We start from the raw sequence: 26,096 nt of genomic DNA on the forward strand, positions 1-26,096 counted from the left end.
TGTATGGTGACTAACATAATTAAAAAAAAAAAAAGTAGTGTATTACTATGTTCTTAATGTAAATATTTGAATTCTACAAATAAAAGTGTACCCTTTGACTACCATTCCTGATCCCACATCCCCAGAGGTCATCACTGATATTAATTTGATATGTATATTTTCAGGGGTGCCTGGGTGGCTCAGTTGGTTAAGCATCTGCCTTCAGTTCAAGGCATGATCCCAGAGTCCTGGGATCAGGCCCTGCATCAGGCTCCCTGCTTAGCAGGGAGCCTGCTTCTCCCTCTCCCTCTGTTGCTCCCCCTGGTTGTGCTTTCTCTCTCTCTCTCTCTCTCTCTCTCTCTGTCAAATAAATAAAATCTTTAAAAAAAATTTTTTTTTGATGTGTAGATTTTCAAACCTTTTTATTTTTTAATGCAGTTGTTAATCTGTTGAATAGTACTGTGTACTATTACTGTGTACAGTATACTGTGTATACTGTTGAATAGTACTGTGTACTATCAAAAAAAAAAGGTTTTTTTGATAGTATCATAGTAGGTATTCTGCAACTTGCCTTTTTTTAAATTTACCAATATATATTTATTGAGCCACCTTTTTTTTATTAATGCTGTGTTATATAATCCTTCCATTTTGTAGTTGTACCGTAGTTTAACTGTTGCCATAATAATGATTATTTCCAATTATTTTGTTCTTACAATGCCATGGTATGCATTATGATGATTCTTACTTGTGAAAGCGTTTGTGTATGTGTTTAGGGTGTATTCCAAAAAATAGAACCATTGGGTTATATGGTATTGTACATTTAAAATTTTATTAGAGACTATAAATTCATCTGTTCTGACTTATAGTTGCCTTAGAATGCTTGGTCTTACATGTAAGATAATAGCAAAATGATATTACATGGTACATTATTAACCATAAAATGAGTTCTTCTTAGGTTTATGCAGAAATTATGGCAGTCCTAAAGCATGATGATCAACATACCATAAGTACCCAAGACAGTGCATCTGATCTGTGTCAACTCAGTACACAGACTGTGTTCTCCATGCTTGACCATCTCACACAATGGGCAAGACACAAATTTCAGGCACTGAATGCAAAGAAATTTCCACAAAGCAAATCAAACAGGGATAAAGTAGATTCAGTTGGTGAGTCATAGCTTGTGTTTGTTTTCTTCTCTTAGTTATTAACCAGTTAGCTACTTCCTGTGTCAATTCTGTAATTTAAGCATTAGCTTTTTAAAGACCTATATTTTCCTACGTACCTTTTTTTTCCCCGAGGTAGCCTTTTCACTGAGAAAAAGCAGAGAATTTATAGTCAGAAAACCTTTCTTTAAATTCTCACTACCTTAGGCAAGACAGATGCCTAATTTTTCTTTGTATAACATAGGATTAATATTATTTCCCTTAGAGGACTGAGGATTAAATGAGATGATGAATATATGAATTGTAAAATGTGAAATAAATGACGTTAATATTGTTAATAACTGACCCCTCAATGCTTAAACCGTTTACTCCATGTCTCCTCAGTGTATTGTGTGTATTTACTCTGTGTCCCCTCAGTGTACTATGTGTATATACACATACATACACATACAGATGCATACATACATATATATATGTAGTAAAGTGTTCTTTATCCTTTTTCACTTATGACGTACTCTGCGATCTTTTTCACATATAAGTTTTAAATTTCAACTGTTAATTTCATTTCATGGCCTATTCTTTTTTTCTACTCTATTCATTTCATTCATTTTATTTTTTTGTTTTTCCTGTCTCTGGTAGTGTTTGGTATCCAGCGGTCTCTCCAAATATGCTTAATACATGTTACTACATTACACCCTGCTATACCAAATATGTGCAGTTTTTTTCCTGTGGTATTACAACTTCCACTAAGGTGACTAAAAGTGGAATCTCATTAGAGTTAAAAATGCCCGCTAGGATAGAAGCATTTGGTGAGCAGAATTATGTTCATTCTGCTTCTGTATATCTCAGCTATTTTAATGGAAATCACATCTTTTGCCCCCTAGACTTTGAGGCTAATTGAAAAAAGTGACTGTTTAACAATCCTTAAAGAGACCTTCACTTAACACAGTTCTCAGTTTGTGAGTGTCTCCCTCTTGTTCATGTACGTGAGGAAAGCACATAATTCCTATTGTTAAGCACAATAGCTTATTTTTCTAAAAGTTTTTGGACTTGCAAACAAATATCTAGGGGGATTGTTTTTCTGAGGAGTATGGCTAATTATTGATATATTTTCCATTGATTTAACAATTTGATGTTTGTTCCTATTTCTGCATGTGTAAATGGTTCTATAAAACCAAATACAACCTCTATCTCCATTTCTGCTAACATTAACATTACAAGGGAAATACTAGTTTTTAAGAATAACATTTGTAATGGTTCAAAAATACAATACTTTTAACATTTCTCATAATTTAAATGATCTACAAATTTTGATGGAATCAGGGACTTATTTTAAATATAATTGCTTTTAAATTTGCCATCTTGATTATTTAAATTTTGAAGAAACTTATCCTATTCTCTACATACTGTTATGAATTGCTACTAAAATTTATAAGTTTTAAATAAGAATTCATAAATGGGACTGCCCTCATTTTGAAGTTTCCAATTTAAGTCTTTTCTTAGATTCTTGAAAAAAATTACCCTAAAGTATTTGTGATTTTACTTCAAAGGCACTTCTACTTTGAATTTTCATTAAAACAGTCGATATTGTTTATGTGGCAACAGAGGAAAAAGATTGTTAACAATTCTAGGCTTTAAAAAGAAGCTATTTCGGTAATTCTGCTTTTTCCCTACTGTTATACTGTCAGTGTTTTTATAGTCATCATTAATATATAACTCATCTTTGTATCTTTTGTATCATCTTTGTATCTTTTCAGCATTTAATACAGATTTACTCTTAGAGTTTTTTTTAAGTTTTTATTTAAATTTCAGTTACTTAACACACAGTGTAATATTAGTTTCAGATGTACAATATAGTGATTCAATGCTTCCATATATCAGCTGGTGCTCATCACAAGTGCACTCCTTAATCCCCATCATCTATTTCACCCATCCCTCCAGCCACCTCTCCTCTGGTAACCATCAGTTTGTTCTCTAAAGAGTCTGTTTCTTGGTTTCTCTCTCTCTCTCTTTTTCTCCTCTGTTCGTTTGTTTTGTTTCTTAGATTCCACATATGAGTGAAATGATATGGTATAATACAGATTTACATTTAATCCTCACAACAACATTGTAAGGAAGGCAGGACAATACTGATACTTCCCTTTTATATATGAGGAAGCAGAAGCTCAAATAAAGTTAAATATTTCCAAGTAAGATAAGTGATAATGGTGGAGTTGGAGCAAGACTCCTCTGAGTAATCCTCTGGTAGTTACATTCTAAGTATGATACTCTAATACATTTAGATTAATTTATTTAGTGAACTAAATTGAATTTAAATAAATTAGACTTTAAATCAACACTTTTAAAATTTCATCTTATAAGTCTTTAATCACTCAATTTTCTTTTTATAATCTAGTATCTACTGCGGATTATGAAGACTATCAGAGTGTAACTTGTTTTCTAGACCTCATACCTCAGGACACTCTGGCAGTAGCTTCCTTTCGCTCCAAAGCATACACACGAGCTGTAATGCACTTTGAATCATTTATTACAGAAAAGAAACAAAATATTCAAGAGCATCTTGGATTTTTACAGGTTTGAAATTAATACAGTAAATTTAATGATGTTTAATATTGCAAGTCTTTTATGTTTATATTGTTCATTATATTGAGTGTTTTAGATGCTATGCTAGCTACTAGATATTTATGAGCACTTTAGAAGCTTACAGATTAGTGGGGAGAGATAAACATCAATTTGGTGTAAAGTGATATATATGTGCCCTGAGGAAAGGCACTTAAGTTATCCTCTGTGTCGGGTAGGAGATGGGAGTGACCAAGGGGTCAGTACGGGCTTCTTGGAGACAATGTCTAAGCTGGGTCTTAAAGAATGGATGGTAGATAGGTAAAAGAAGGAGGTAAGATATTTCAAATAGAGGCATCAGTATGGAGTTGGAAATGGTGGTATGCCATGGTCAGAATGGTATTTTAGCTAAATGACTATGACAGTCATGGAGGGAGGGTTTGAAATAGCTATGATGCAAGGGAAGCAGGCCATTGCTATTCTTATGAGAAATGTGGGCCTGAATTTGGGGTGGGTGGGAAGGGGAATGTGCTGGTTGTAACAGGAATCAGGCATGACAGTGCTGGTGAAATAATGGCTTAGGTGATAATATTTTGATTGTGTGGGGAAGGAAAAAAAAGGGAAGGTGGGGCTAATACAGGGTGATTAAATAAGAAATTGGTAGACTTTTTTTTCAAGTCAAAAGCAAAAAGTAGTGAGAAACTGAAAAATTAGTAGGTTATAGTCTTTTTTTTTTAAGTTTTTATTATTCATTTAAGTAATCTCTACACCCTACATGGGGCTCGAACACACAATCCTGAGATCGAGAGTCTCATGCTCCTTCTGCTGTGCCAGCCAGGCACCCCGGTAGCTTATAGTCTTTGGATGAATATAGCCTTCATCCAAAATGTAGCCTTCTCCTGTCTTTATTTTTCTCCTTGTTTAGCTTTGAGTCTGTTGTTCATTATTAAAATCATTCCCTTACAAAGATGTTCACCCTTGTCTTTCTCCCTCTATGTGATAACTCACTTTGTAAAATACCGTCCTTGGATAAACTCACCCATCTGCCTTGCCAGTGTCTTGCATTTAAGCAGTTGAACATTGCTGGAGAAACGTCACAGTGGATTTTTAACTGCTTTTACTTGAAGTTTATAATCTGAGACCTCAGCAGTACTCTTTAATACTGCCATCTGTGTTTCTCTAGTAAGCCTACCTTCCTGCTCTTCAGGATGACTATTTTTTCTCATTTCTCAGCTTCTACCTTACTTACTCTGGAGTAGTAATCTTGTTTTATCATCATGGAGAAAATGGAAGTTAGACGTCCACCAAATTTGAAAATACACTGACTTCTGCACCATATCCTTTTTTCTTCTCTTATGTTATTCCTAGGGAAGGATCCCTTCCTGTCAAAATTCAATCCTCCTATTTGTGTTCTTGATTTCAGTCCTTCAGTATTGCTGCTTTCTCTAGTATCAATAATTTATCTTCCTCAGCTGGAGTATATAGACACGCTCTGGTATCTTCCATCTTAATTTTTAATAATTCTCTTGGTCTTACATTCTCCTTCAGATACTGCCCATTTCTCTGTCTCCCTTTGTAGCCAGTTTTAAAAGAACTCTATCTTCTCTATATTCACTTTACTTCCCATTCATTTTTTGACCATTCCCCAACAAGACTTCTTTCTCTATTCCACTGATACTACTCTTGCTAAGAAAATCAGTTACCTCCATGTTACCAAATCCAATGAATGTTTCCCAGTTCTCATTTTCTTAATTTCACAGAATCATTTGACCACTCCTTTTTCATTAAGACATTTGCTTTTATTCATGGCTTCTGGGATATCACATTGTCCAGCTTCCTGTAAACTACTCCGGTTTCTCTTCTCAGTTTCATTTGTTAGTTCTTTCTCTATTAATATAGAGGTACTCCAGTCTCCTTCCCTGCCCCTGTGTTCTCCTCTCTCCCTGTTCATTTACTAAATCATGTCCTTTCCCCCTGCCTTTAAAGAACATTTTTGTGCTAATTGCTGCCAAATTTTTATCTTCATCCTGAATATCTCCTTCAAACTCAGATTTGAGGCATCTCAATATCAATATATTAAAATACTTATTTAAAAATTTTGTAACTCTTTTAAACTGTATTCAACAGAATTTATCAAAAGTTGGATTTAAAGAGAGTTCAGGACCTTGCTGTTCTTTGTAACTCTCATTATCAATAACAATTACTAATGTAGATTTGTATTTAAGTGGAACAAAGGTGTTAAAATAATAAGATGCCTGGAAATAAGTTTATAAGTTTACTGTGAAGTCTGCCTGGAAGCAAATACTTACTGTTGCTTTGAGAAAAATTCTCGTATGCTCTTTTCACATAAATTGGTGGTTTTATAGTTTTATTTCTAGTTGTGTTTTTTTCTCTTATTTTATTATTTTGTTATGGTTGAACAAAGAAATTGTACGCTGCTATGCATGAACCAGATGGAGTAGCTGGAGTAAGCGCAATCCGAAAGGCAGAACCATCTCTGAAAGAACAGATCCTTGAGCATGAAAGCATTGGCCTACTGAGGGATGCCACTGCTTGTTATGACAGGGCTATTCAGCTAGAACCAGACCAGGTAAGATAATAAATGAAAGGCAACATAATGAAAAGGCCCTAAACTAGGAACTCTGGAGATCTTAGTTTCAATACTGTCTCTACAGGTGTCACAGTGTGTCTAGAAAATAGTTAATCATCTCTGAGCTTGAGTTTCCTGAATGATAAAATTAGAAATGTGAGATGATCTCAAAAATCCTGCAATGCCATTTCTGTGACCTTAGAAATCCCCCAAATGAATGAGGCTTGCTGAGGATAATATTTATATTAAGCTGTGTTTCCAGTTACTCAAATGTATACAATTTTAGTTTGCAATAAAAAGTATAACATATATGTCAATTTTTTAATAATAAGTGATTTTTCTACAACCTAGGAAACATTCACATTTCACATGCCCTCTATCATCATCTGTGAATTTCCGAAATGGTCCCTTAGAATCACTAAGCTACAATTATAATGGCGGCAGGTTAACATATCTCATGTTTACAAGGACAGGAAGGGAGTTTAGAATTACTGATTTATAATCTTGGCTTAGATTCTCTCTAATCTTGGAATATTGCTTTTTGTTGTGTTTGACATGTTTATTTTCTCAGAAGCTCAGTGTAGAAGGTCTTTATTTTTCACAATCTTGTTTTCAATTTTAAAGAATACTGCATAATCCTATATAACTTTTTAGTTACTAAAGCCCTAAATCTATATTAATGTTATTGTGAACATTGAGTTTTAATTTTTGTGTGAGAAATAGTATTGCCAGTAATCTTTAAACAAAATATTGAAGAGTACTCCTTATTTGATTTGATTTGATTTGAACTATTTGATTTGAACTTATTTGATTTGAACTAAAAATTAGACCAAATCTGGAAAAAATAATAAATTCAGTCTGAGAATTTTTTAGGTTGTCTGTGTATTTTTTTAATATCCACGTGTGTTAGGACATTGCTGGGGGCTTTGCCATTAGGCCAAGCAAGTCATTTGCTGAATTAAGAAGGATAGGCTCAGTGAGGCAAGTAATACTTTTTAATGAGTATCAGTTAAACTGTCTTTGTTTCCCAGGGTATATTTGAAATGATAATTGCTATTTAAATATTTTTAAATTTCTAGATCATTCATTATCATGGTGTAGTGAAATCCATGTTAGGTCTTGGTCAGCTGTCTACTGTAATCACTCAGGTGAATGGAGTACATGCTAACAGGTAATATTTTTTTAAAGAATGATTTTCTTTTGTTATTATATCTGAATGGGAAAAGTTTAATTAGTGAATTAGGTTGACATAACATTTATTGAAGAAACAAAGTCTTTTTTATGTTTTCGTGGTGTTGGAGATATGCAACAAAAAATATTTTCTTCTACTTTTCCACAAGTTGATTTAGCACTTAATAGCTCATCTTCTGTCCCATGAGTCATCCTTGAATTATATTTGCTTTAAGACAAACTTTCCAGAGCTCACCTGCTATGGGTGAGGCTCATAGGAACATATCCAAAAAGTATTTAAGCTCTGTCTGCATTATCAACACCAGTTATTTTCTGTGTTGGGGAGGGGAAAACCTTGTGACTGCTTTCTAGAACACCACTCAGACTGTGTGGGTTAATTTTTCCCTAAAGGATTGATAAAAGTGAAAGCTGCCTTCCTTTAAGAAAATGTGTTTGTTTTAGCAAACCAAATGATGCAAAAAAGTAGTACTTATGTTGTGACAAGGATTAAAGCTGCACAGTTCTTCTGGTCTGGGGAGTAACTGTGGAGGTTGGTTCTGCCCTTGAAGCTGCCTTGCTCTGAGAGCTAAAAGACTTCCTTCTTGATAAATTTACCAGATGCCAACTGACTATTGTGGGCAGTGAGATCTGATCAAAAGGGATGGGATCTCGGTTAACCAAAGAGCACAATGGCCACCATTTTTAGTTAGGACTCTCAAAACAGTTCTTCTAAGTATAGTTTCTATAAATCCCAAACTGATTTGTAAAGACCACAATTCTATAATGTTTGAGAGCAGAGAAGCTCACTGTTAATCAGATAGTTTCACATAATGGAATTTATGAAATGAGAGAGGAAGATTTGCAGAGGCAGAGAAAGAATGGTTATATGTTTTAGATGTTTCTCTAGGTTAGTTGAGAGACCTTATAAATAAAGTAATTTGGGAAGGTTTTCATGACTCAAGCCTAGGTGTCAAGTTTCCTAATTATGCATGCTGGACAGTTAGACTCCTCTTGTCTTCTTTTTGGATCTGGGATACATAGAGCCTCTTGATCTTTTTTTTTTTAAGATTTTATTTATTTATTTGACAGAGACACAGTGAGAGAGGGAACACAAGCAGGGGGAGTGGGAGAGGGAGAAGCAGGCTCCTGGCGGAGCAGGGAGCCCGATGCGGGGCTTGATCCCAGGACCCTGGGATCACGACCTGAGCTTAAGGCAGATGCTTAACAACTGAGCCACCCAGCGCCCCGAGCCTCTTGATCTTTGAGCTGTGAAAAGTCAAGTGTCAATATTCAGTCAAGATTGCTCTGTCCTATTGGATCAGATGGTCATTGAGGACGTGTGTGTTCTCTGGAGAGAATATTTGCATTTAAACAAATATTTCTCCAAAATTATTGACTGTATTACTATTTTTAAGGTACGTATTTTTGTGGATAAGGTCTCACAGCCTGATCTTCATTGCCTTTTAGTACTTCTTGGTGTCATGCTTCGTATGGCACATCCTCTCTAGATAGCAAATCCTGCTAATTCTACTCAGATTTTTATCTTAAAATTTTGATATTTTGGCATATGGTGCTGAGCTTGTAAAGTTATTCACAACTGGACTTCAGAAACTACATTTCTAGTGTATTTCTTTTAGCCTTGTTTTAAACCGATTTGGTAGAATTCGTATTTAGAAATTAGAGGGTATCCAGTATTTATGCTGCTATTTTAGGGGTTTTTTTAAGTAAAAAATTCATTCATTTATTACATTTTTTAAATGTGTTTTTACTACAGAAAGAGCAAGGAGGACTTTTAAGGACATTGATCCCAGCCTCTCTCATTCTTTTACCTCGTTTATAATATGAGGATATGTGAGCCTTTCAGTGTTATTAGATAATTAAATGGAAAATGTGCCTAGCCCAGCATGTAGCATATAGCGGATACTCAAATGGTATGATTAATAAAAAGGAAATAATGGGGAAAGCCTAGCTTCTTCTATGTAGTCATGATACAAAATATCACTACCCCATCTTAATGTCACATAAGTAGAATGCTTAAAAAAAATAATTACCAATGTCATACTGGTTTTATAAACCCAAATTTTAAAGTAACTGAAAATAGTTTAATATATATTGTAGGTAGCTAATTTTATATCCTTTGTTATGCCATTGACACATCATTTGTAACTTTTTTTTTTAAAGATTTTATTTATATATTTTAGAGAGAGAGTGCATGCACGGGGAGGGGTGGGGGGGCAAACAGACTCCTCATTGAGCAGGTAGTCCATTGAGCCCTTGACTCAATCCCAGGACCCCAAGATCATGACCTGCGCTGAAACCAAGAGTCAGGCGCCCAACCAACTGAACCACCTAGGTGCCCCCATTTGTAACTTTCTTAAGCCCTTATTACTGAATGTCCTATGCACCCCCAACTGCCCCAGACCTACCCACCAGCTCCTATATTTTTGCCTTAAATTTAATTCAAAAATCCCAAGTTCTTAGAATTGCTTACCTCTCAATGTGTATATGTTCAGTTGGCTCTTTTTCCTTCCTGCCCTTTGTTTAAGTTAAGCACACAGCTAATCTTACAACTGCACTTTGTAATTATCCAGGCATTGATTCTGTTCTAATATATGGCACAATTTAATTTGTTATGGAATGGCATTTTTAAATGGCCCTTTTAGAAGAATTACTGAAAAAATGTTTTGGGGGAATGGAATTCCAGTTTAAAAATTGGGGGGTTATTTTGGATGGAGATAATTATTTTGTATCTAAGTACAAAATACAATATAGTACAACAAATAGAGCAATAAATAAATACAATAAATAGAGTTCTAAAACAAAGAAAAAATCTCTAAATGCCACTTTAAATAAATAGTTGATATTGGCTTCTCTTAATAGGTCTGAATGGACAGATGAATTAAACACATACAGAGTGGAAGCAGCTTGGAAATTGTCACAGTGGGATTTGGTGGAAAACTATTTGGCAGCAGGTAAAATTACTTCTTATAAGCAGTTTTAATATGCTATAAATATTCAGACTTAAGTAGCTAAGTAACATCTATAATTAATCTTTCAGCTTGTTTTATAATTGCCTTGTTTAGTTGTTCGAAATAGAATGAAACCATCTGTTCCAGTATTTTTGCTGACCATTTTACCAAATGAATAAAGCTTGTTTTGGGGCCGTATGGCATTCCTTGACTCTACATTTATTTTTCAGATGGGAAATCTACAACATGGAGTGTCAGACTGGGACAGCTACTATTATCAGCCAAAAAAAGAGATATCACAGCTTTTTATGACACACTGAAACTAGTGAGAGCAGAACAAATTGTACCTCTTTCAGCTGCAAGCTTTGAAAGAGGCTCTTATCAACGAGGATATGAATATATTGTGAGGTATATGGGGGGTGTCCATCTTTATATTCCTCGTGTATAATCGTCTTCTGACAGACTTGGAATGTTTTGGTTAGTAAATAAGTGATAGTATATTTGGTATCATGTGCATCTACACACAATGGCTCTTTTATTCCTTTATCTCACAATCACCTTATTTTTTTCGGTTTTATTTTGTTTTGTTTTTTAAGTAATCTCTATGCCCAGCACGGAGCTTGAACTCACAACCCTGAGATCAAGAGTCACATGCTCTACCAACTGAGACAGCCAGGTGCCCTCACCCTTTAGTTTTTAAAAAAACGTTCTAATATATATCCCTTTCATTGGGAAGGCAATTATGAGACTTCTAAAAAATAAGAAAAATATCTTATATTCATCCTTTTGTAATGTCATATTGTACTTGCTCTATAACTAATCTAAGTAGTATAGACATCTGTGCCTGGCACTTTGGTGCTCAGTGTTTTTTAGTTTCCTCTCCTTCTCATTTAGAAATGCATTTGACATTTTCCTCCCAAAAAATGTAGGCATTACACTAGTAGAAAGGAAAATTAACTTTTAGAGGTAAGGAAGAAAACTATGAAAAACATTTCAGGTCTGTTAGTTCACCTGAGGAAAATAATAGATGTTATAATTTAAAAAATAAGAACAATTTTTTTTTAATTTAGAAGAATTTACTGTAATTTGTATTGCCCCTTTGGTAGTAGCTTAATGAAATCATAGGTTGGACCACTGAGATTAAATCTCTTCTGTAGCTACTCAGCTGCATCCTTGAACACTGAGTCATAGACACTGAGTATTATAAATGGAAAAAAAGCTAGTGTGAATGTGTCATGAGTGTCTCCATCATTCTTAGAAAAAATAAAATTGCATCATTTCACAATATTTTGCTGGCATCTACTATGTCAGGCCCTCTTACAGAGGCACCAGCAATATATGCAGATATTTCTGTTGATTTATAGTGGATCTGTATTTTCTTTTGTTGTTATATAGGTAATAAAATTCATACACTTAAATTTAGTTTTATATACCCCTCTCCAATTTAATTAATAGGGATTTGGGGACCATAGCAAAGCACTAAACATTTAAATCAACATAAGTTGTGTTTTATATCCAATTTAAAAAGATAAAAATATTACTGTTTATATACCAAGAATATATATTGGTTAAAGTTCTTCCAAAGAAAACTTCACATTTCAGATTCTTGATGGCTAATTTGAGTATGTGCTTTGTATATGAGATTAATAAGCTGAATATGATAACATTTTAACATAGGCTTATCTGTCTTCAGATTGCACATGTTGTGTGAGTTGGAGCATAGCATCAAATCACTTTTTCACCAGTCGCCAGGTGACACTTCTCAAGAAGATTCTCTAAACTGGGTAGCTCGACTAGAAATGACCCAGAATTCATACAGAGCCAAGGAACCCATCCTGGCTCTCCGGAGAGCTTTATTAAGCCTCAACAAAAGGTTTTCATACTTCTTTTTTTTCATGTCAGTAATCATGAATTTACTATTATATTTGCTTATTACTTGGGAATATTTATCTTTCTTAATTTTCTCTCTGAATCTATATTTTTCTATTATCAATTGTCAAAGCAATACTATGTAAGTTGAAATGAACCTAGAACTTGAGAATTACTTTTATATGCAATAGATCTTTTTTTATTGTTAATATATCTGGGAGAGGTACAGATATAAAGTCAGTATTATAGTTTTCATAGACTTGTAATTGACAAAAATTGAGCACGCTAAGAAAATTAAAATTAGTTTTTTAACAAATTAATCTTCTTTGATTTCTTTGAAATAGTATATTGATAAGGTTCCATGTTAGGAAGAGATAGTTTAAGTTAAATTGTTGAGTATACTTAAAAATGCTCTTTGCCCCTGTTTTTGTCACATTCATTTAGACCAGATTACAATGAAATGGTTGGAGAATGCTGGCTGCAGAGTGCCAGAGTCGCTAGAAAAGCTGGTCACCACCAGACAGCCTACAATGCTCTCCTTAATGCTGGAGAATCACGACTTGCTGAATTGTATGTGGAAAGGGCAAAGTGGCTATGGTCCAAGGTAATGGCCAAGAGAACATCATCGTGTATATATATGTATATATTCTGTTGTAAATGATCCCTAATCCACGTTCAGAATCGTTTTCTGTCATCTTTATCATTCTACCATAATTTAGAAGAAACCGTTCCTTCTTTCCTGAAGTCCCTAAACGTCTTTCCATTTCAAGATGAAAGGGCAGTTCTTTTGGTTTTCATCTGTTTTCCTTTTTTTTTCTTGAGGGAAGCAGCCAATTTTTGCTTTGGTTTTACTTCCTATATATATACAGGGTGCATGTAGTAGGCACTCAAAAGATATTTGTTAAATGAAAATAACACTGTTCCCTACTTATATCCTTGGTAGATAATTAGTCCAGTTTTATTGTCAAGATTAATTTCTAATCTAGCCTATCAGGAAGGGCTTAGCATAAGAACAAAAGTCCCCAGCAATCCCCAGATTGAAGCAATAGTAAATGAGAAAGAGGCTTTTTGAGTATCTGAACTACTTGCAAAGATTATGCCCCAGATTTAAATGGTTATTACTTACATATCTCCTTATGCTTGCCACCAGTCTAGAATTAGTAGTAAGCATTGCATGTTCTGAAATTGACATTTAGCAACTATAGCTGGTACCATCTGTGATTGTGGAGGCGAAGGTAATGATTCACCTTATACTTGTCAGTACCTGGTCATTTTCCGAGCTAGCATTAGTCTATGTATTTTAATACCATAAATTCAATATGTTGAAAATGCAGTATCATTTACTGTTCAATAACTGCTTCTGTATTCTCTGTTTTTCTAAATAGGACTCTATTGTATCCTCTCATCTGAGACAGAGATCTGGGCATCAGATCTGAACTCCTTCCTTTCCCTCATTTTCCACATCCAAGTGGAGACTAAATTTTCCTTAGAAATATCTTTTGATTTTTTTTTTTTTTCCTTAAGTAAGCTCTACCTCCAACCTGAGTTTCGAACTCATCACCCTGAGAGCAAGTGTTGCAGGCTTGGGACACCTGGGTGTCTCAGTCGGTTAATCTTTTGACTCTTGATTTCAGCTCAGGTCATGATCTTAGGGTAGAGCCTCCCACACACTTGCTTTCTCTAAAAAAAAAAAAAAAGTTGCGTGCTTTACCAACTGAGCCACGTAGGGGCCCCATCTTTTGATATTTTGATACAAACTTCCAGTTATAAAATAAACAAGTCATGGTGTAATGTACAGCATGGTGACTGTAGTTAATAATACCTTACTGCATATTTGAAAGTTATAAGAAGACATCTTTTGAATCCTCTCTCTTTCATTCATGCCCTTAGCATTTATAGTCTCTAATAATATTAATACCTTTTTTTTTTTTAGTCTCCCTATTTCTCTGTGCACATGACTGCAGTTTGTGATCTTTCTAAAATGCACATTGAATCATGTAGCTCCTCTTATTAAAATCTTTTGAAGTATTCTTCATGCCTTTATGATTAAGTCTGACCTCTAGAAAGTATACAAGGCTTTTTCTGATTGAGTTCCAGTCTACCTCTTCAACTTCATTTATCACTCACTATCTCATAAACCCTTTAGGCGTTAGCTAAAACCAGACTACTCAACTTCTCCAAGTAGAGTTATTATTCCTTTTTTTTTTTTCCCCTAAACCCTGAGATCAAGACCTGAGCTGAGATCAAGAGTCAGACACTTAATCGATTGAGCTCCCCAGGTGCCCCAAATTATTATCCTTTTACCAAGAATGTCCTTCACTGAATTCACTTCCAGGAATATTGCTACTCATTCTTTAAAATCTAATTCAAATTTTCCTTATCTGGTAACTTTTCCTGAGTGCTGCTCTCCTCCATTTTCCTGTATCGTCATATAGGTTTAGGAGATTCCCTTCCTTCTCTGTCCTTAATAGTACCCATATATATTCCTGTTAATAGTTTTTAGCATTGTGTTGCTGTTTTACATAGTCTACTTCCTCCTTGAACTATGAACTTTTTTAAGCCAGAAATTTTGATTTATTCATGTTTGTTTATCCCCAGTCACCTACATATATCTTCAGTTCCTTGTACTTTGATTGACTGTAAAAATGAGTGAATGAATGAATGAATATGAGTTCTACATGAAATGGAGCTTTGCTTCCTTTTTAGGATTTTACTTTTGTAGGAGGGAAATGAGAGATGAACATGAAATTACAAAGATTTATACATAAAACATACTTAATGGACTTCAAGTACTAATAATTTTGTTTTTCAGAAAACAAATATCTTAAAAGGCTGTTGTTGCCATTTTCCTTTTAGGGTGATGTTCATCAGGCACTAATTGTTCTTCAGAAGGGTGTTGAATTATGTTTTCCTGAAAATAAAACCCCAACTGAGAGTAAGAACATGTTAATCCATGGTCGAGCTATGCTACTAGTGGGCCGATTTATGGAAGAAACAGCTAACTTTGAAAGCAATGCAGTTATGAAAAAATATAAGGTAAGTATATGTATAATGCAGTTTCATTAGGAACTTGATCTTTTTTTTGTTTGTTTAGAAAATCTGTAAAATAATTTTATTTTTTAAAGATTGTATTATTTAACAGAGCACACAAGCAGGGGGAGCAGCAGGCAGAGGGAGAGGGAGAAGCAGGCTCCTGGCTGAGCAGGCAGCCCGATGTGGGTCTCGATCCCAGGACCCTGGGATCATGACTTGAGCCAAAGGCAGACACTATCCAACTGAGCCACGCAGGCACCCTAGAAAATGTATAAAATGATTTTAAAGTCCATATGGAAGAATACATGTTTAAAAATAGCCAGGAAACTTTTTTACTTTTTAGTGTGTGGAAAGCATAAGAAGAATTATCACAAAGCAAATACACTCAAGAAACCACCACCCAGGTTAAGAAGTAGAATATTATTAGCACTCTGTGACCCACCCTTTCACCTTCCTCAAAGTTAACCACATTGTATCCTGAAATTTTTTAAAGAAACAGAATGTAAACCTTCCTTACTAAGTATTAAGCTTTACATGGATGGTGTTATAAGGGAGTTACTTCCTAATAACGCATGAGTCAAAGAAGAAATTGCAGTGGAAATTTAAAAGTCATCTGTAATTATAAAATAATTATAATAAACTGAATGATAATAAAATATGACATAACAAAACCTGTAGTATGGGGGAGCACCTGGCTGGCTTAGTCAGAAGAGATATGATTCTTGATCTTGGGGTCATGAGTTTGAGCCCCACATTGGGTGTAGAGATTACTAAAAAAAAAGAAAACTTAAAAAAAAGAAAAAACCTGTAGGATTCGGATAAAGGGTAAAGCCATTCTTAAAGAGAATTTGAAATTTTATTTGTGTATGTTAGAAGAAAATAAAGCCCCAAAATTAATGAGCTAAGTATTCATCTCAAGGAGTTAGGAAAGGAACTGAAAAACAGAAAAAGTAAAAACAAAGAATGTAGAAGCTTGGAAATAATAAAGTAAGAGCAGATGACTTTTAGAATTTGTGGGGCAAAGTGAGAAAAAGGAGTTCAACAGAGACAGTTCCAGATCTGTGCAGGAATCCACCTGCGTCTTTGGCCGAATCCCAAGCTGCACGTGCATAGTTCAACACTTTGTGAGGCCTGGCAGGAAACAGTTACCAGGGAAAGAACAATCATTTGAGGGATGGGGATGTTAGGAAGTGCTGTAAGAAGAACAATTTCCAGAGCTTACATAGCACTGAGAATCATTTAGAATTCTACCAGCTAGGCAAGAGGCCTCATTGCATACGTAATATATAGAGACTCTCAAAGGGTCACACCTTAGAAGTGGGTTTAATTAGCCCTCGACTAAAGGCTACTCTACATCCATCCTACAAAAGCATCAAAACATTAAAAGGATTAAGCTGATTTGCAAGTAACATTACTGCCTACCAAATCAAAGTCTACCACTCTTTAAAGGAATATAACAAAATCTAAAACTCAGCAACATAAAATGACCTATGTCTGGCCTCCAGTAAAAAATTACTCTAAATATGTAGAGGCAGGAATATATGAGCTATACACAAAAGAAAAATCAGTTAATAGAAATAGGCCCGGATATGGTAGAGATGATGAAATGAGCAGATAAGGACTTTAAAACAACTATCATAAATATGCTTCAGATAAGGACTTTAAAATCACTACCATAAGGGCGCCTGGGTGGCTCGGTTGCTTAAGCGTTTGCCTTCAGCTCAGGTCATGATCCCAGGGTCCTGGGATCAAGTCCCGCATCAGGCACCTTACTCTGCAGGGAGTCTGCTTCTCCCTTTCCCTCTGCCTGCTGCTCCCCTGCTTGTGCTCTCTCCCTCTCTGTCAAATAAATAAATAAAATCTTTAAAAAAATAAAATCACTACCATAAATATGCTTAAGCCTAGAGGAAAACATGACAATGGTAAGGAGATAAATGGAAGATATTTAAAGAAAGAAAGACCTAAATGGGACCAAGAGCTCTAAAGTAGGTGAAACAAACACTCATATTTAGATCCTGGCAGTGATGAGTTCTGAGTAGGATACATAGTGGGAGCCTAGCCCCTGTTGCCTTGTTTACAAGAAGGTTCCATGGAGGGGCGCCTGGGTGACTCAGTTAAGTGTCCAACTTATGATTTTTGGCTCAGGTCATGATCTCTTGGGTTGTGAGATGGAGCCCTGAGTCAGGCTCCATGCTGAGTGGGGAGTCTCCTTAAGATTCTCTCTCTCCCTCTCCCCCCACTCACGTGCATGCTCTCTCTTTCTCTCTCAAATAAATAAATAAATCTTAAAAAAAAAAAAGACAACGAAAGTACCATGCCACCAAAGTAACTAACCTTGCTTCTTCTCATCAAAAAATACACTGGGGCACCTGGGAGGTCCAGTTGGTTGCATGTCTGACTCCTGATTGCGACTCAGGTAGTAATCTCGGGGTTGTGAGGTGGAGCCCTGCATTGAGCTCCACAGTCAGCACGGAATCTGCTTGGGATTCTTTCCCTCTCCCTCTGCCCCTTCCCCTGCGCATGTGCTCACTCACGCTCTCTCTCAAAAAAATAAATAAACCTTTTTACAAAAATACAGTACTTTGGGGCACCTGTGTGGTACAGACAGTTAAGTGACCAACTCTTGGTTTTGGCTCAGCTAGTGATCTCAGGGTTGTGAGATGGATCCCCGTGTCTGGCTCCGCACTCAGCCTGTGGAGTCTGCTTAAGACTTTCTCCCCCTTGGGCATCTGGGTGGCTCAGTCGGTTAGGTGTCTGCCTTTGGCTCAGATCATGATCCCAGGGTCCTGGGATCTAGCCCCACATCGGGCTCTGCTCAGCAGGGAGCCTGCTTCTCCCTCTCCCTCTGCCTGATGCTCTGCCTACTTGTGCTCTCTTTCTCTTTGTCAAATAAATAAATAAAATCTTAAAAAAAAAAAGTTTCTCTCCCTCTCCCTTTGCCCCTCCCGTGTGCTCTCTCTCAAAATAAATAAATCTTAAAAAAAATATATATATATATGTATATACTGTACTAAAGGGAAGTAGTAATGAGGCACATCCTAAAGTCATACTTTATAAGTTTCACTCTCCCAGTTGGAGATATCTGAATTTCTTCTAACTTGTGAGGCACATAAAAACTCACTAATTCTTCACAACAAAATTTATTTATTTATTTATTTATAAAGTTTTATTTATTTATTTGACAGAGACAGCGAGAGAGGGAACACAAGCAGGGGGAGTGGGAGAGGGAGAAGGAGAAGCAGACTTCCTGCTAAGCAGGGAGCCTGATTCGGGGCTCGATCCCAGGACCCTGGGATCATGACCTGAGCCGAAGGCAGACGCTTAACGACTGAGCCACCCAGGCACCCCCACAGCAAAATTTATAGCAGATATTCCAGGTCTTACATCTCTTGCACTGAAGCCTGGGTTGGAGGAGGAGGGAGAGATGCCCTCATGATACCAAAGTTAGAATCTGATTACTCTCGCTACATACCTAAAGCTCTGTCATGATGGCCTAAGTAGCCATGAGGAATAGTCTTTTTTTTTTTTTTTGGAGAGCATGCACGCCTGGTTGGGGGTGGGGGAGGGGCAAAGAGAGAGAGAATCCTGAGCAGACTCCATGTCCAATGCAGAGCCTAACACGGGGCTCGATCTCAAGACCTGGAAATATTCAGCTGAGCCGAAATCAAGAGTTAGATGCTTAACCCACTGAGCCACCCAGGCGCCCCTAGGAATAGTCTTTTTAATAAATGGTGTTGTATCATTTGGTTATCTTTTAGGAAAAAAAAGTCAAACTTGATCCTTTCTTCACACCATTAACAAAGGTAAACTTCAGGTAGATTGTGGATCTAAATGTGAAAGGCAAAATGATAAAGTTTCCAAAGCATTATATAGGAGAGTATCTTCAAACTTAGAAGTAGGTCAGGACTTCTTAAACAGACCAAAATGACCAACTATAAAAGAAATGATTGATAAATTTGCCACATTAATAATATGAATTTCTGGGCGCCTGGGTGGCTCAGTTGGTTAAGCGACTGCCTTCGGCTCAGGTCATGATCCTGGAGTCCCTGGATCGAGTCCCGCATCGGGCTCCCTGCTCGGCAGGGAGTCTGCTTCGTCCTCTGACCCTATCCCCTCTCATGTGTTCTCTCTCTCATTCTCTCTCTCTCAAATAAATAAATAAAAAATCTTAAAAAAAAAATAATAATATGAATTTCTGTTCATGAAAAGATACCATTATGAATGTAGAAGCAAGCCATAGATTAGAAGATACTTGGAACACGTAAATGATAAGAGGCTCGTATCCAGAATACAATAAGAACTCTTAAAAGTCAATAAGAAACCTGAGACAAGAATTGTATGGAAGACTTATGGAAGTAAATATATAAATGACCAAAAACAAATAAAGAAAATGTATTGAATTATAGTAGACAGGCATAGATGCAAATTAAAAACATTACAAGGCAATGCTGTATACCTATTAAAAAGCTAAAATTTAAAGATTAACAACTCCAAATGTTAGACTAGAGCATTTAGACTCCTATGCAATGTTGCTGGAAGTATAAATTGGTATAATCATTTTGAAAAACAGTTTGGCATTATCTCCTCAAGGTGATAATACTGTGACCCAACCATTCTACTTGTCTCTATAGAATATGTTCAAAAATGTATATACCAACATCATTTGTAGATTTTACACTGGAAGTAACTCAAATGTCAGTTGGTTACAGAATGGATAACCAAGAGGTTGGGGGGAGGGGAAGAATGGATAAACAAGTTGTAGCGTATTCCTATAATGGAATACTATGTAGCGAAGAAAACCAACAAGCCAAAGTTAGGTGCAACAGCTTCCATTGCTTTCACAAACGTAATGTTGAATGAAAAAAGCTGGATAGAAAATAATACATGTAGGGGTGCCTGGGTGGCTCAGTCATTAAGCTTCTGCTTTCGGCTCAGGTCATGATCCCAGGGTCCTGGGATCCAGCCCGCATCGGGTTCTCTGCTCCGCAGGAAGCCTGCTTCTCCCTCTCCCACTCCCCCTGCTTGTGTTCCTTCTCTCGCTGTGTCTCTCTCTGTCAAATAAATAAATAAAATCTTTAAAAATAAAAAAAGAAAATAATACATGTAGTATGTTTCCATTTATATAAAATTCAAAAATGGGCAAAACAAAATTACTGTATTAGAAATTCAAATAGTGGTTGTTTGGGCTGCTATAAGAACCATATACTATAATAAACATAAAACATAAACTGGGTGACTTAAACAACTCTCACAGTCCTGGAGGCTGGGAAGTAAAATCAAGGTGCTATACATTTGGTGTTTGATGAGGGCCTGCTTCCTGGTTCATAGACTGTCATCTTATTGTAAGCAGAAGGGGTGAGGGGTCTCTTAGGGGTGTCTGTTATAAAGGCACTAATCTTATCCATGAGGGTTCCATCATCATGACCTAATCACGCCCCAAAGGCCCTACCTCCAAATACTATCACTTTGGGGATTAGGCTTCAACATGAATTTGGGAGTGGGTGGACACAAACATTCACTCTATAGCAGTGGTTATTTTCAGGGAAAAGAAAAGAGGTAGTGATTGGGAGGGTGAATAGGAGAGCTTGTGTTCCTGGAGTTCTTGTATGTGATCACTTTGTGATAATTGATCAAGCTATACTTAGAAGATTTGTGTATTTTTCTGTATGTAAATTTTACTTTCCAAAATAAATTTTAAAAACTTAAACCAGAAAAGAAGGAAGGAGGAGACAGATAAGAGGAAAGAAGGAGGGTAAAATGATGGTTTAAACCAGACTGAAAGATATCTTTTTAAAAGAAATTTTATTATGTTTCCTTATTCCCTTTGCTTCTATGACTAGATGGGAAAGGGATACTGGCAGCCTTGTCCCTGTGGCTGGTTGGGCACATGAATCCAGCATCTGTTCCTTACATCTGGTCATGTCATTCTCTCTATCCACAGGCAGGTTGCCATCTAAAATTTGCAGGATTAGGTTCAGGGGAAACTCAAGATCTCATTTATGTTCCTAGTTCAAACTATGTTCTCATACTTGCTTGAATTAAGTGTGGAACTTCATTAAAATTTTTTTTTTACAATCAGCATTCTATGTGTTTTCCATCACATTTCAAATAGTATTGTTTTAAAATAAACACAAACAAAAGGCAGAGAAAGGGAAAGGAAATGACAGGGGACAGAGTAGGAGTGGCCAGAAAGATAGGAGAAAACTTGGAAGATTGTGGCCTCACTGAAGCTAAGGGAAGAAAGTGTTTCAAAGAGGAAATGGTGTGGACAACAGAAACAGATGCTAAAGAGAGTTCAAATGAGATCAGAATTGGGAAGATCTTTTAGATTTAAGGAGTTGCTTTTGGGGAATGCCACAGACTGAAACCATGAAGAAATAGTTTGAGGAGTGAATGAGAGGTGAATTCTTAGAAGCCTGATTTTAAAGGTGTTGAGAAGAAGGGTGATAACCCATGAAAGATCTTGGAGAAAAATAAGATGTAATTTTTTTAACCATATTTTTATGCTCTTAAAGTCAGTCCTTTCCTCTGAGCTTTGATATTTTCTTTTCACTGAGATTTTTTTTAATAATAAAAATATACGTATAAGTACTTTCATAAAAACTTTAATCCATCTGGAAATTATTTTGATGACATATAAAGTAGCAATGTAAATAGAGTTTTCTTTCCCTATTTAGCTAATTATCCCAACACTATTTCATGTTGGCCAGTGGACAACTCACCAGAACCAACCAGCCATCCTGAGAAAACCTTTCTAAGAGAATTCTTTATCCAAATGAAAGAGTCACTCTGCCTTTGGCTTTGCTCTGCCTACATGTGGGTCTTACACTTTTTGATCCCTAATCATCTATTCATACTTTATTTCCCAGTACAGTATGGGGGTTTCTTAGGTGAGTGTTGTCTTTTACAGGATGTGACCTTGTTCCTGCCAGAGTGGGAGGATGGGCATTTTTACCTTGCCAAGTACTATGACAAATTGATGCCCATGGTCACAGACAACAAAATGGAAAAGCAGGGTGATCTCATTCGGTATATAGTTCTTCATTTTGGCAGGTAAGTGTGAGAACTGATGTGTGCTGATTAAATATGTCAGAGTGACTCTTGATCTTGAACTGTTATCACAGGTTTTAGTGTATTCAGGATGTTTTCTGCTTTACCACTGATTCAGTCTTTAACCTTAGATGAGATATAAATTTTTTCTTTGTAGCATTCTTTATTCCGTTTAAAAAATAACTTTATTAATGGAAAAAGTAATTGCATTTATATTTTTAAATTCCATAGTACCAATATTATACAATGAAAATTAAGTGTCCTTCCCATTCCAGACCCTCATCTCCTGAGTCCCCCACACTAGAATTCCAGAAGATCCTAAATGTAATATATTTATTGGTTATAATTACCAATGGGATGTCTCCTTCCTGCCCATTCTGCTAAGAAATACTATATATGTAAATGATTTTCACATTAGTCTTGTAGAAAGAGCTTATCTCTTAGACTAGATAACAGGTAAAATATAACTTGATTTTATATATTAGTGTATTGTACTCACATAGTGTATTATCTCATGCCTGTTTATATTTTCACATATTTCCTAAGAAGTAATAATGACATTCCATTCATTCTTTTTAAGATTTTATTTATTTATTTGAAAGAGAGAGCAAGCATGTGAGCACGAGGTGGGGAGGGGCAGGAGGAGAAGCAGACTCCCTGCTGAGCAGGGAGCCCAATGTGGGGCTTGATCCCAGGACCCTGAGATCATGACCAGAGCCAAAGGCAGCTTAACCAGCTGAGCCACCCAGGTGCCCCATGTCAAGGATACTTTTAGATAATTATTTGATCCTGCAAACATTTTCTGTTTATATCTGTCAAGTGGTAGTTTAAGTCTTTACATTTTAATCCATCTAATGTGAAAAAAGCACTATGTTAATAACATCTTTTCTATATAATTGCAGATCTCTACAATATGGAAACCAATTCATATATCAGTCAATGCCACGAATGTTATCACTATGGCTTGATTTTGGTGCTAAGGCATACGAGTGGGAAAAAGGTATCATTTTTTATGTAAAAATTTTAAGGGATAAAATTTTAACTTTGGTATAAAGTCACATTTGTCTTGACAGTCTAACTTACAAAAAGCTAGGAATGAATTTGATAAATTAGATTGAATATAAGTGTGAGCAAGAATGTTAACAAAGAGGAGAAACACTAAACACATAGACATGTTGCAGTTCAAGGCTGCAAATTAAAATCTGCTCATTCCTTCCTGAACCTAACACATATTGAGAGAAACTAGTTTAAGCCAAATAATGTACCCTAAAAATTTTAGTGGAATGTGGTTTGTTCTGTGTTTCTAGTGAAAATTAATAGCCCTTGAGTTTTTTAATGGCTCTAAATATGTTTTCCTATTTAGACAAAGACAATTATGTTCACAGTTTGGCAAGTGATCTAGCTTTGGGTGTGGGAATAATGTATATTGTAAAGTTGTTTTTCAAACAGAATTTTTCTTCTGTAAAATGAACTGATATACTGTTTTTTTCTTCTCTGTTTTTTTAACTTTGATTTTTTTCCAGCTGGCCGTTCCGATCGTGTACAAATGAGAAATGATTTAGCTAAAATAAACAAGGTTATCACAGAGCACACAAATCATTTAGCACCATATCAGTTTTTGACTGCTTTTTCACAGTTGATCTCCCGAATTTGTCATTCTCATGATGAGGTTTTTGTTGTCTTGATGGAAATTATAGCCAAAGTGTTTCTTGCCTATCCTCAACAAGCAATGTGGATGATGACAGCTGTGTCAAAGGTAATATAGTAATCATGACAGTGTCTTTTTCCATTTTATATGGCATTGATTATTTAATGCTAATATGAAGATGCAAGTTCCAGTGTTTCTTTCTTAGATTAATAGCAAAACATAAATTTTAAATATTTGAAAAAAAGAAATTAAAGCATTGTGTATCATTTTAAAATTCAGAAATATTTACCATATCAAATGAAAGGACTAGTATGTTAAGATCAAAGAATTCAGCATGTTTTTTCTCTATGAAGTCAAATAAACTGTTAGTGCTTGGTATAAAATGGTAGACTATTTTTTCAAAGTGTTTTATCCAAAGTATTTAAACTATTAATAATAGAAAAACTTTATTGCATTATTAATGGGCATTTATAAGGTGGTAATATATCTAATTGTAAATATTTAGAGAATTTGGAAAATACACAGATACAAAAAAGAAAACTAAAATTCACTAATTCTACTATTGATCTTCTCTATTTTTGTGTGTGTATTTTCTATGCATATTTTAATGCCAAATTTGGATTATAGAGATAAATAATTTGATATTTTTCACCTAACACTGTTACCATAGCATGCTCCTATGCATTAATTATTCTTTGAAGACACAATTTTAATAATTATGTAAAATTCTATAGTAATTATTTTCAATAATTTATTTAACTGTTGTGTTTCCATTTTTTTGCTCTTGTAATAAATACATTTAGACACATTTATATTTATTCTCATTTCTGATTATTCCACCAGGATAGATTCTAAGAAGGGAATTCATGAGGTCATAGGATAACAGCATTTTTATGGTTGTTGAGAGCATTGCCAAATTGATTTCCAGGAAATTTGAATCAACATAAATTCTCATCATGAACACTTTTTAAGTTGATTTGTGTCTATCAAAATTCTGGGTTTTTTAAAAAGATCTTGTATAAAACTACATTTATTTCTTTTATGACAGTCTTCTTATCCCATGCGTGTGAACAGATGCAAGGAAATCCTAAATAAAGCTATTCATATGAAAAAATCCTTAGAAAAATTTATTGGAGATGCAACTCGCCTAACAGACAAGCTTTTGGAATTGTGCAATAAACCGGTATGATCATAAATCTTCCTACTTACAGACCAGTGTTGGATCATTTATATAAAACTTCTCTGATTTTAGCTGGTTTTCTTTCATTTGACTTAAATCAGTTAAAATTCAAACATAAGTGGGTATACACATACATAAAAATTCATTAAATTATATACTTTAAATATATGCAGTTTACCTTAATAAAGAGGTTTTTAAAATTTCTAACATGTCCCTCTCTCAAATTTATACTTTAAAATTTCTAAAGCTTTTCTTAGTGTAGATTCTGAGAGTAAATTATCCATATTAATTAGAAATAATTTAAGTAGAGGGATATGAAATAAGCTGTAAAAATATAAGTATGTAAAATACTCAAAGTTGTCTCTATTATTATTTTGTGTCATAGCTTTAAATTTTCAAAACTTATATATATTAACCTACATATATGAGAGGAAAGAAGATTGGAGTTTTGGTTTTCATTTCATTTCATTCTCAGTACACACTTATTTCATTACCTGTTGACAGGCACTAATGCTAAGTGAAACAAAGATAAAGAAGGCATGTTCTCCTGCATTGAGGTGCTGATAGTGTTCTAGGGAACTAAGCACATGGTTATCATCTCGTTTAATAACTACTTTTTTCAGTATACTTGTGTCTAGAGTATGAACATGCTGACAGGAGTAACACTCTTTTGCTCAAGGAAATAGAGGTGCTGATAGTGTTCTAGGGAACTAAGCAGATGGTTATCATCTAGTTTAATAACTACTTTTTTCAGTATACTTGTGTCTAGAGTATGAATATGCTTACAGGAGTAACACACTCTTTTGCTCAAGGAAATAGAAGGGAAAAAATCCCTAAACATATATATATATATATATATATATATATATATATATATATATATATA

At 35.3% G+C, this 26,096-nt stretch overlaps 1 protein-coding gene across 2 annotated transcripts in view; it reads left to right on the top strand.

The window, feature by feature from the left end:
* The window catches only part of ATR (ATR serine/threonine kinase), a 91,361-nt gene that overhangs the window by 47,961 nt on the left and 17,304 nt on the right, over positions 1–26,096 (top strand). For both annotated transcript variants that reach the window (XM_021678730.1, XM_044915331.1), the window contains 13 exons: positions 935–1,145; positions 3,538–3,716; positions 6,127–6,291; positions 7,371–7,462; positions 10,342–10,433; positions 10,661–10,838; positions 12,124–12,303; positions 12,744–12,903; positions 15,156–15,335; positions 22,243–22,385; positions 23,285–23,382; positions 23,906–24,138; positions 25,079–25,213. In XM_021678730.1, the coding sequence (XP_021534405.1) occupies positions 935–1,145; positions 3,538–3,716; positions 6,127–6,291; positions 7,371–7,462; positions 10,342–10,433; positions 10,661–10,838; positions 12,124–12,303; positions 12,744–12,903; positions 15,156–15,335; positions 22,243–22,385; positions 23,285–23,382; positions 23,906–24,138; positions 25,079–25,213 (2,046 nt within the window). The remainder of the gene's footprint in view (positions 1–934; positions 1,146–3,537; positions 3,717–6,126; positions 6,292–7,370; positions 7,463–10,341; positions 10,434–10,660; positions 10,839–12,123; positions 12,304–12,743; positions 12,904–15,155; positions 15,336–22,242; positions 22,386–23,284; positions 23,383–23,905; positions 24,139–25,078; positions 25,214–26,096) is intronic.

This window comes from Neomonachus schauinslandi, chromosome 1, assembly GCF_002201575.2.
Source record: "Neomonachus schauinslandi chromosome 1, ASM220157v2, whole genome shotgun sequence".
NCBI classification, from domain to species: Eukaryota; Metazoa; Chordata; class Mammalia; order Carnivora; family Phocidae; genus Neomonachus; species Neomonachus schauinslandi.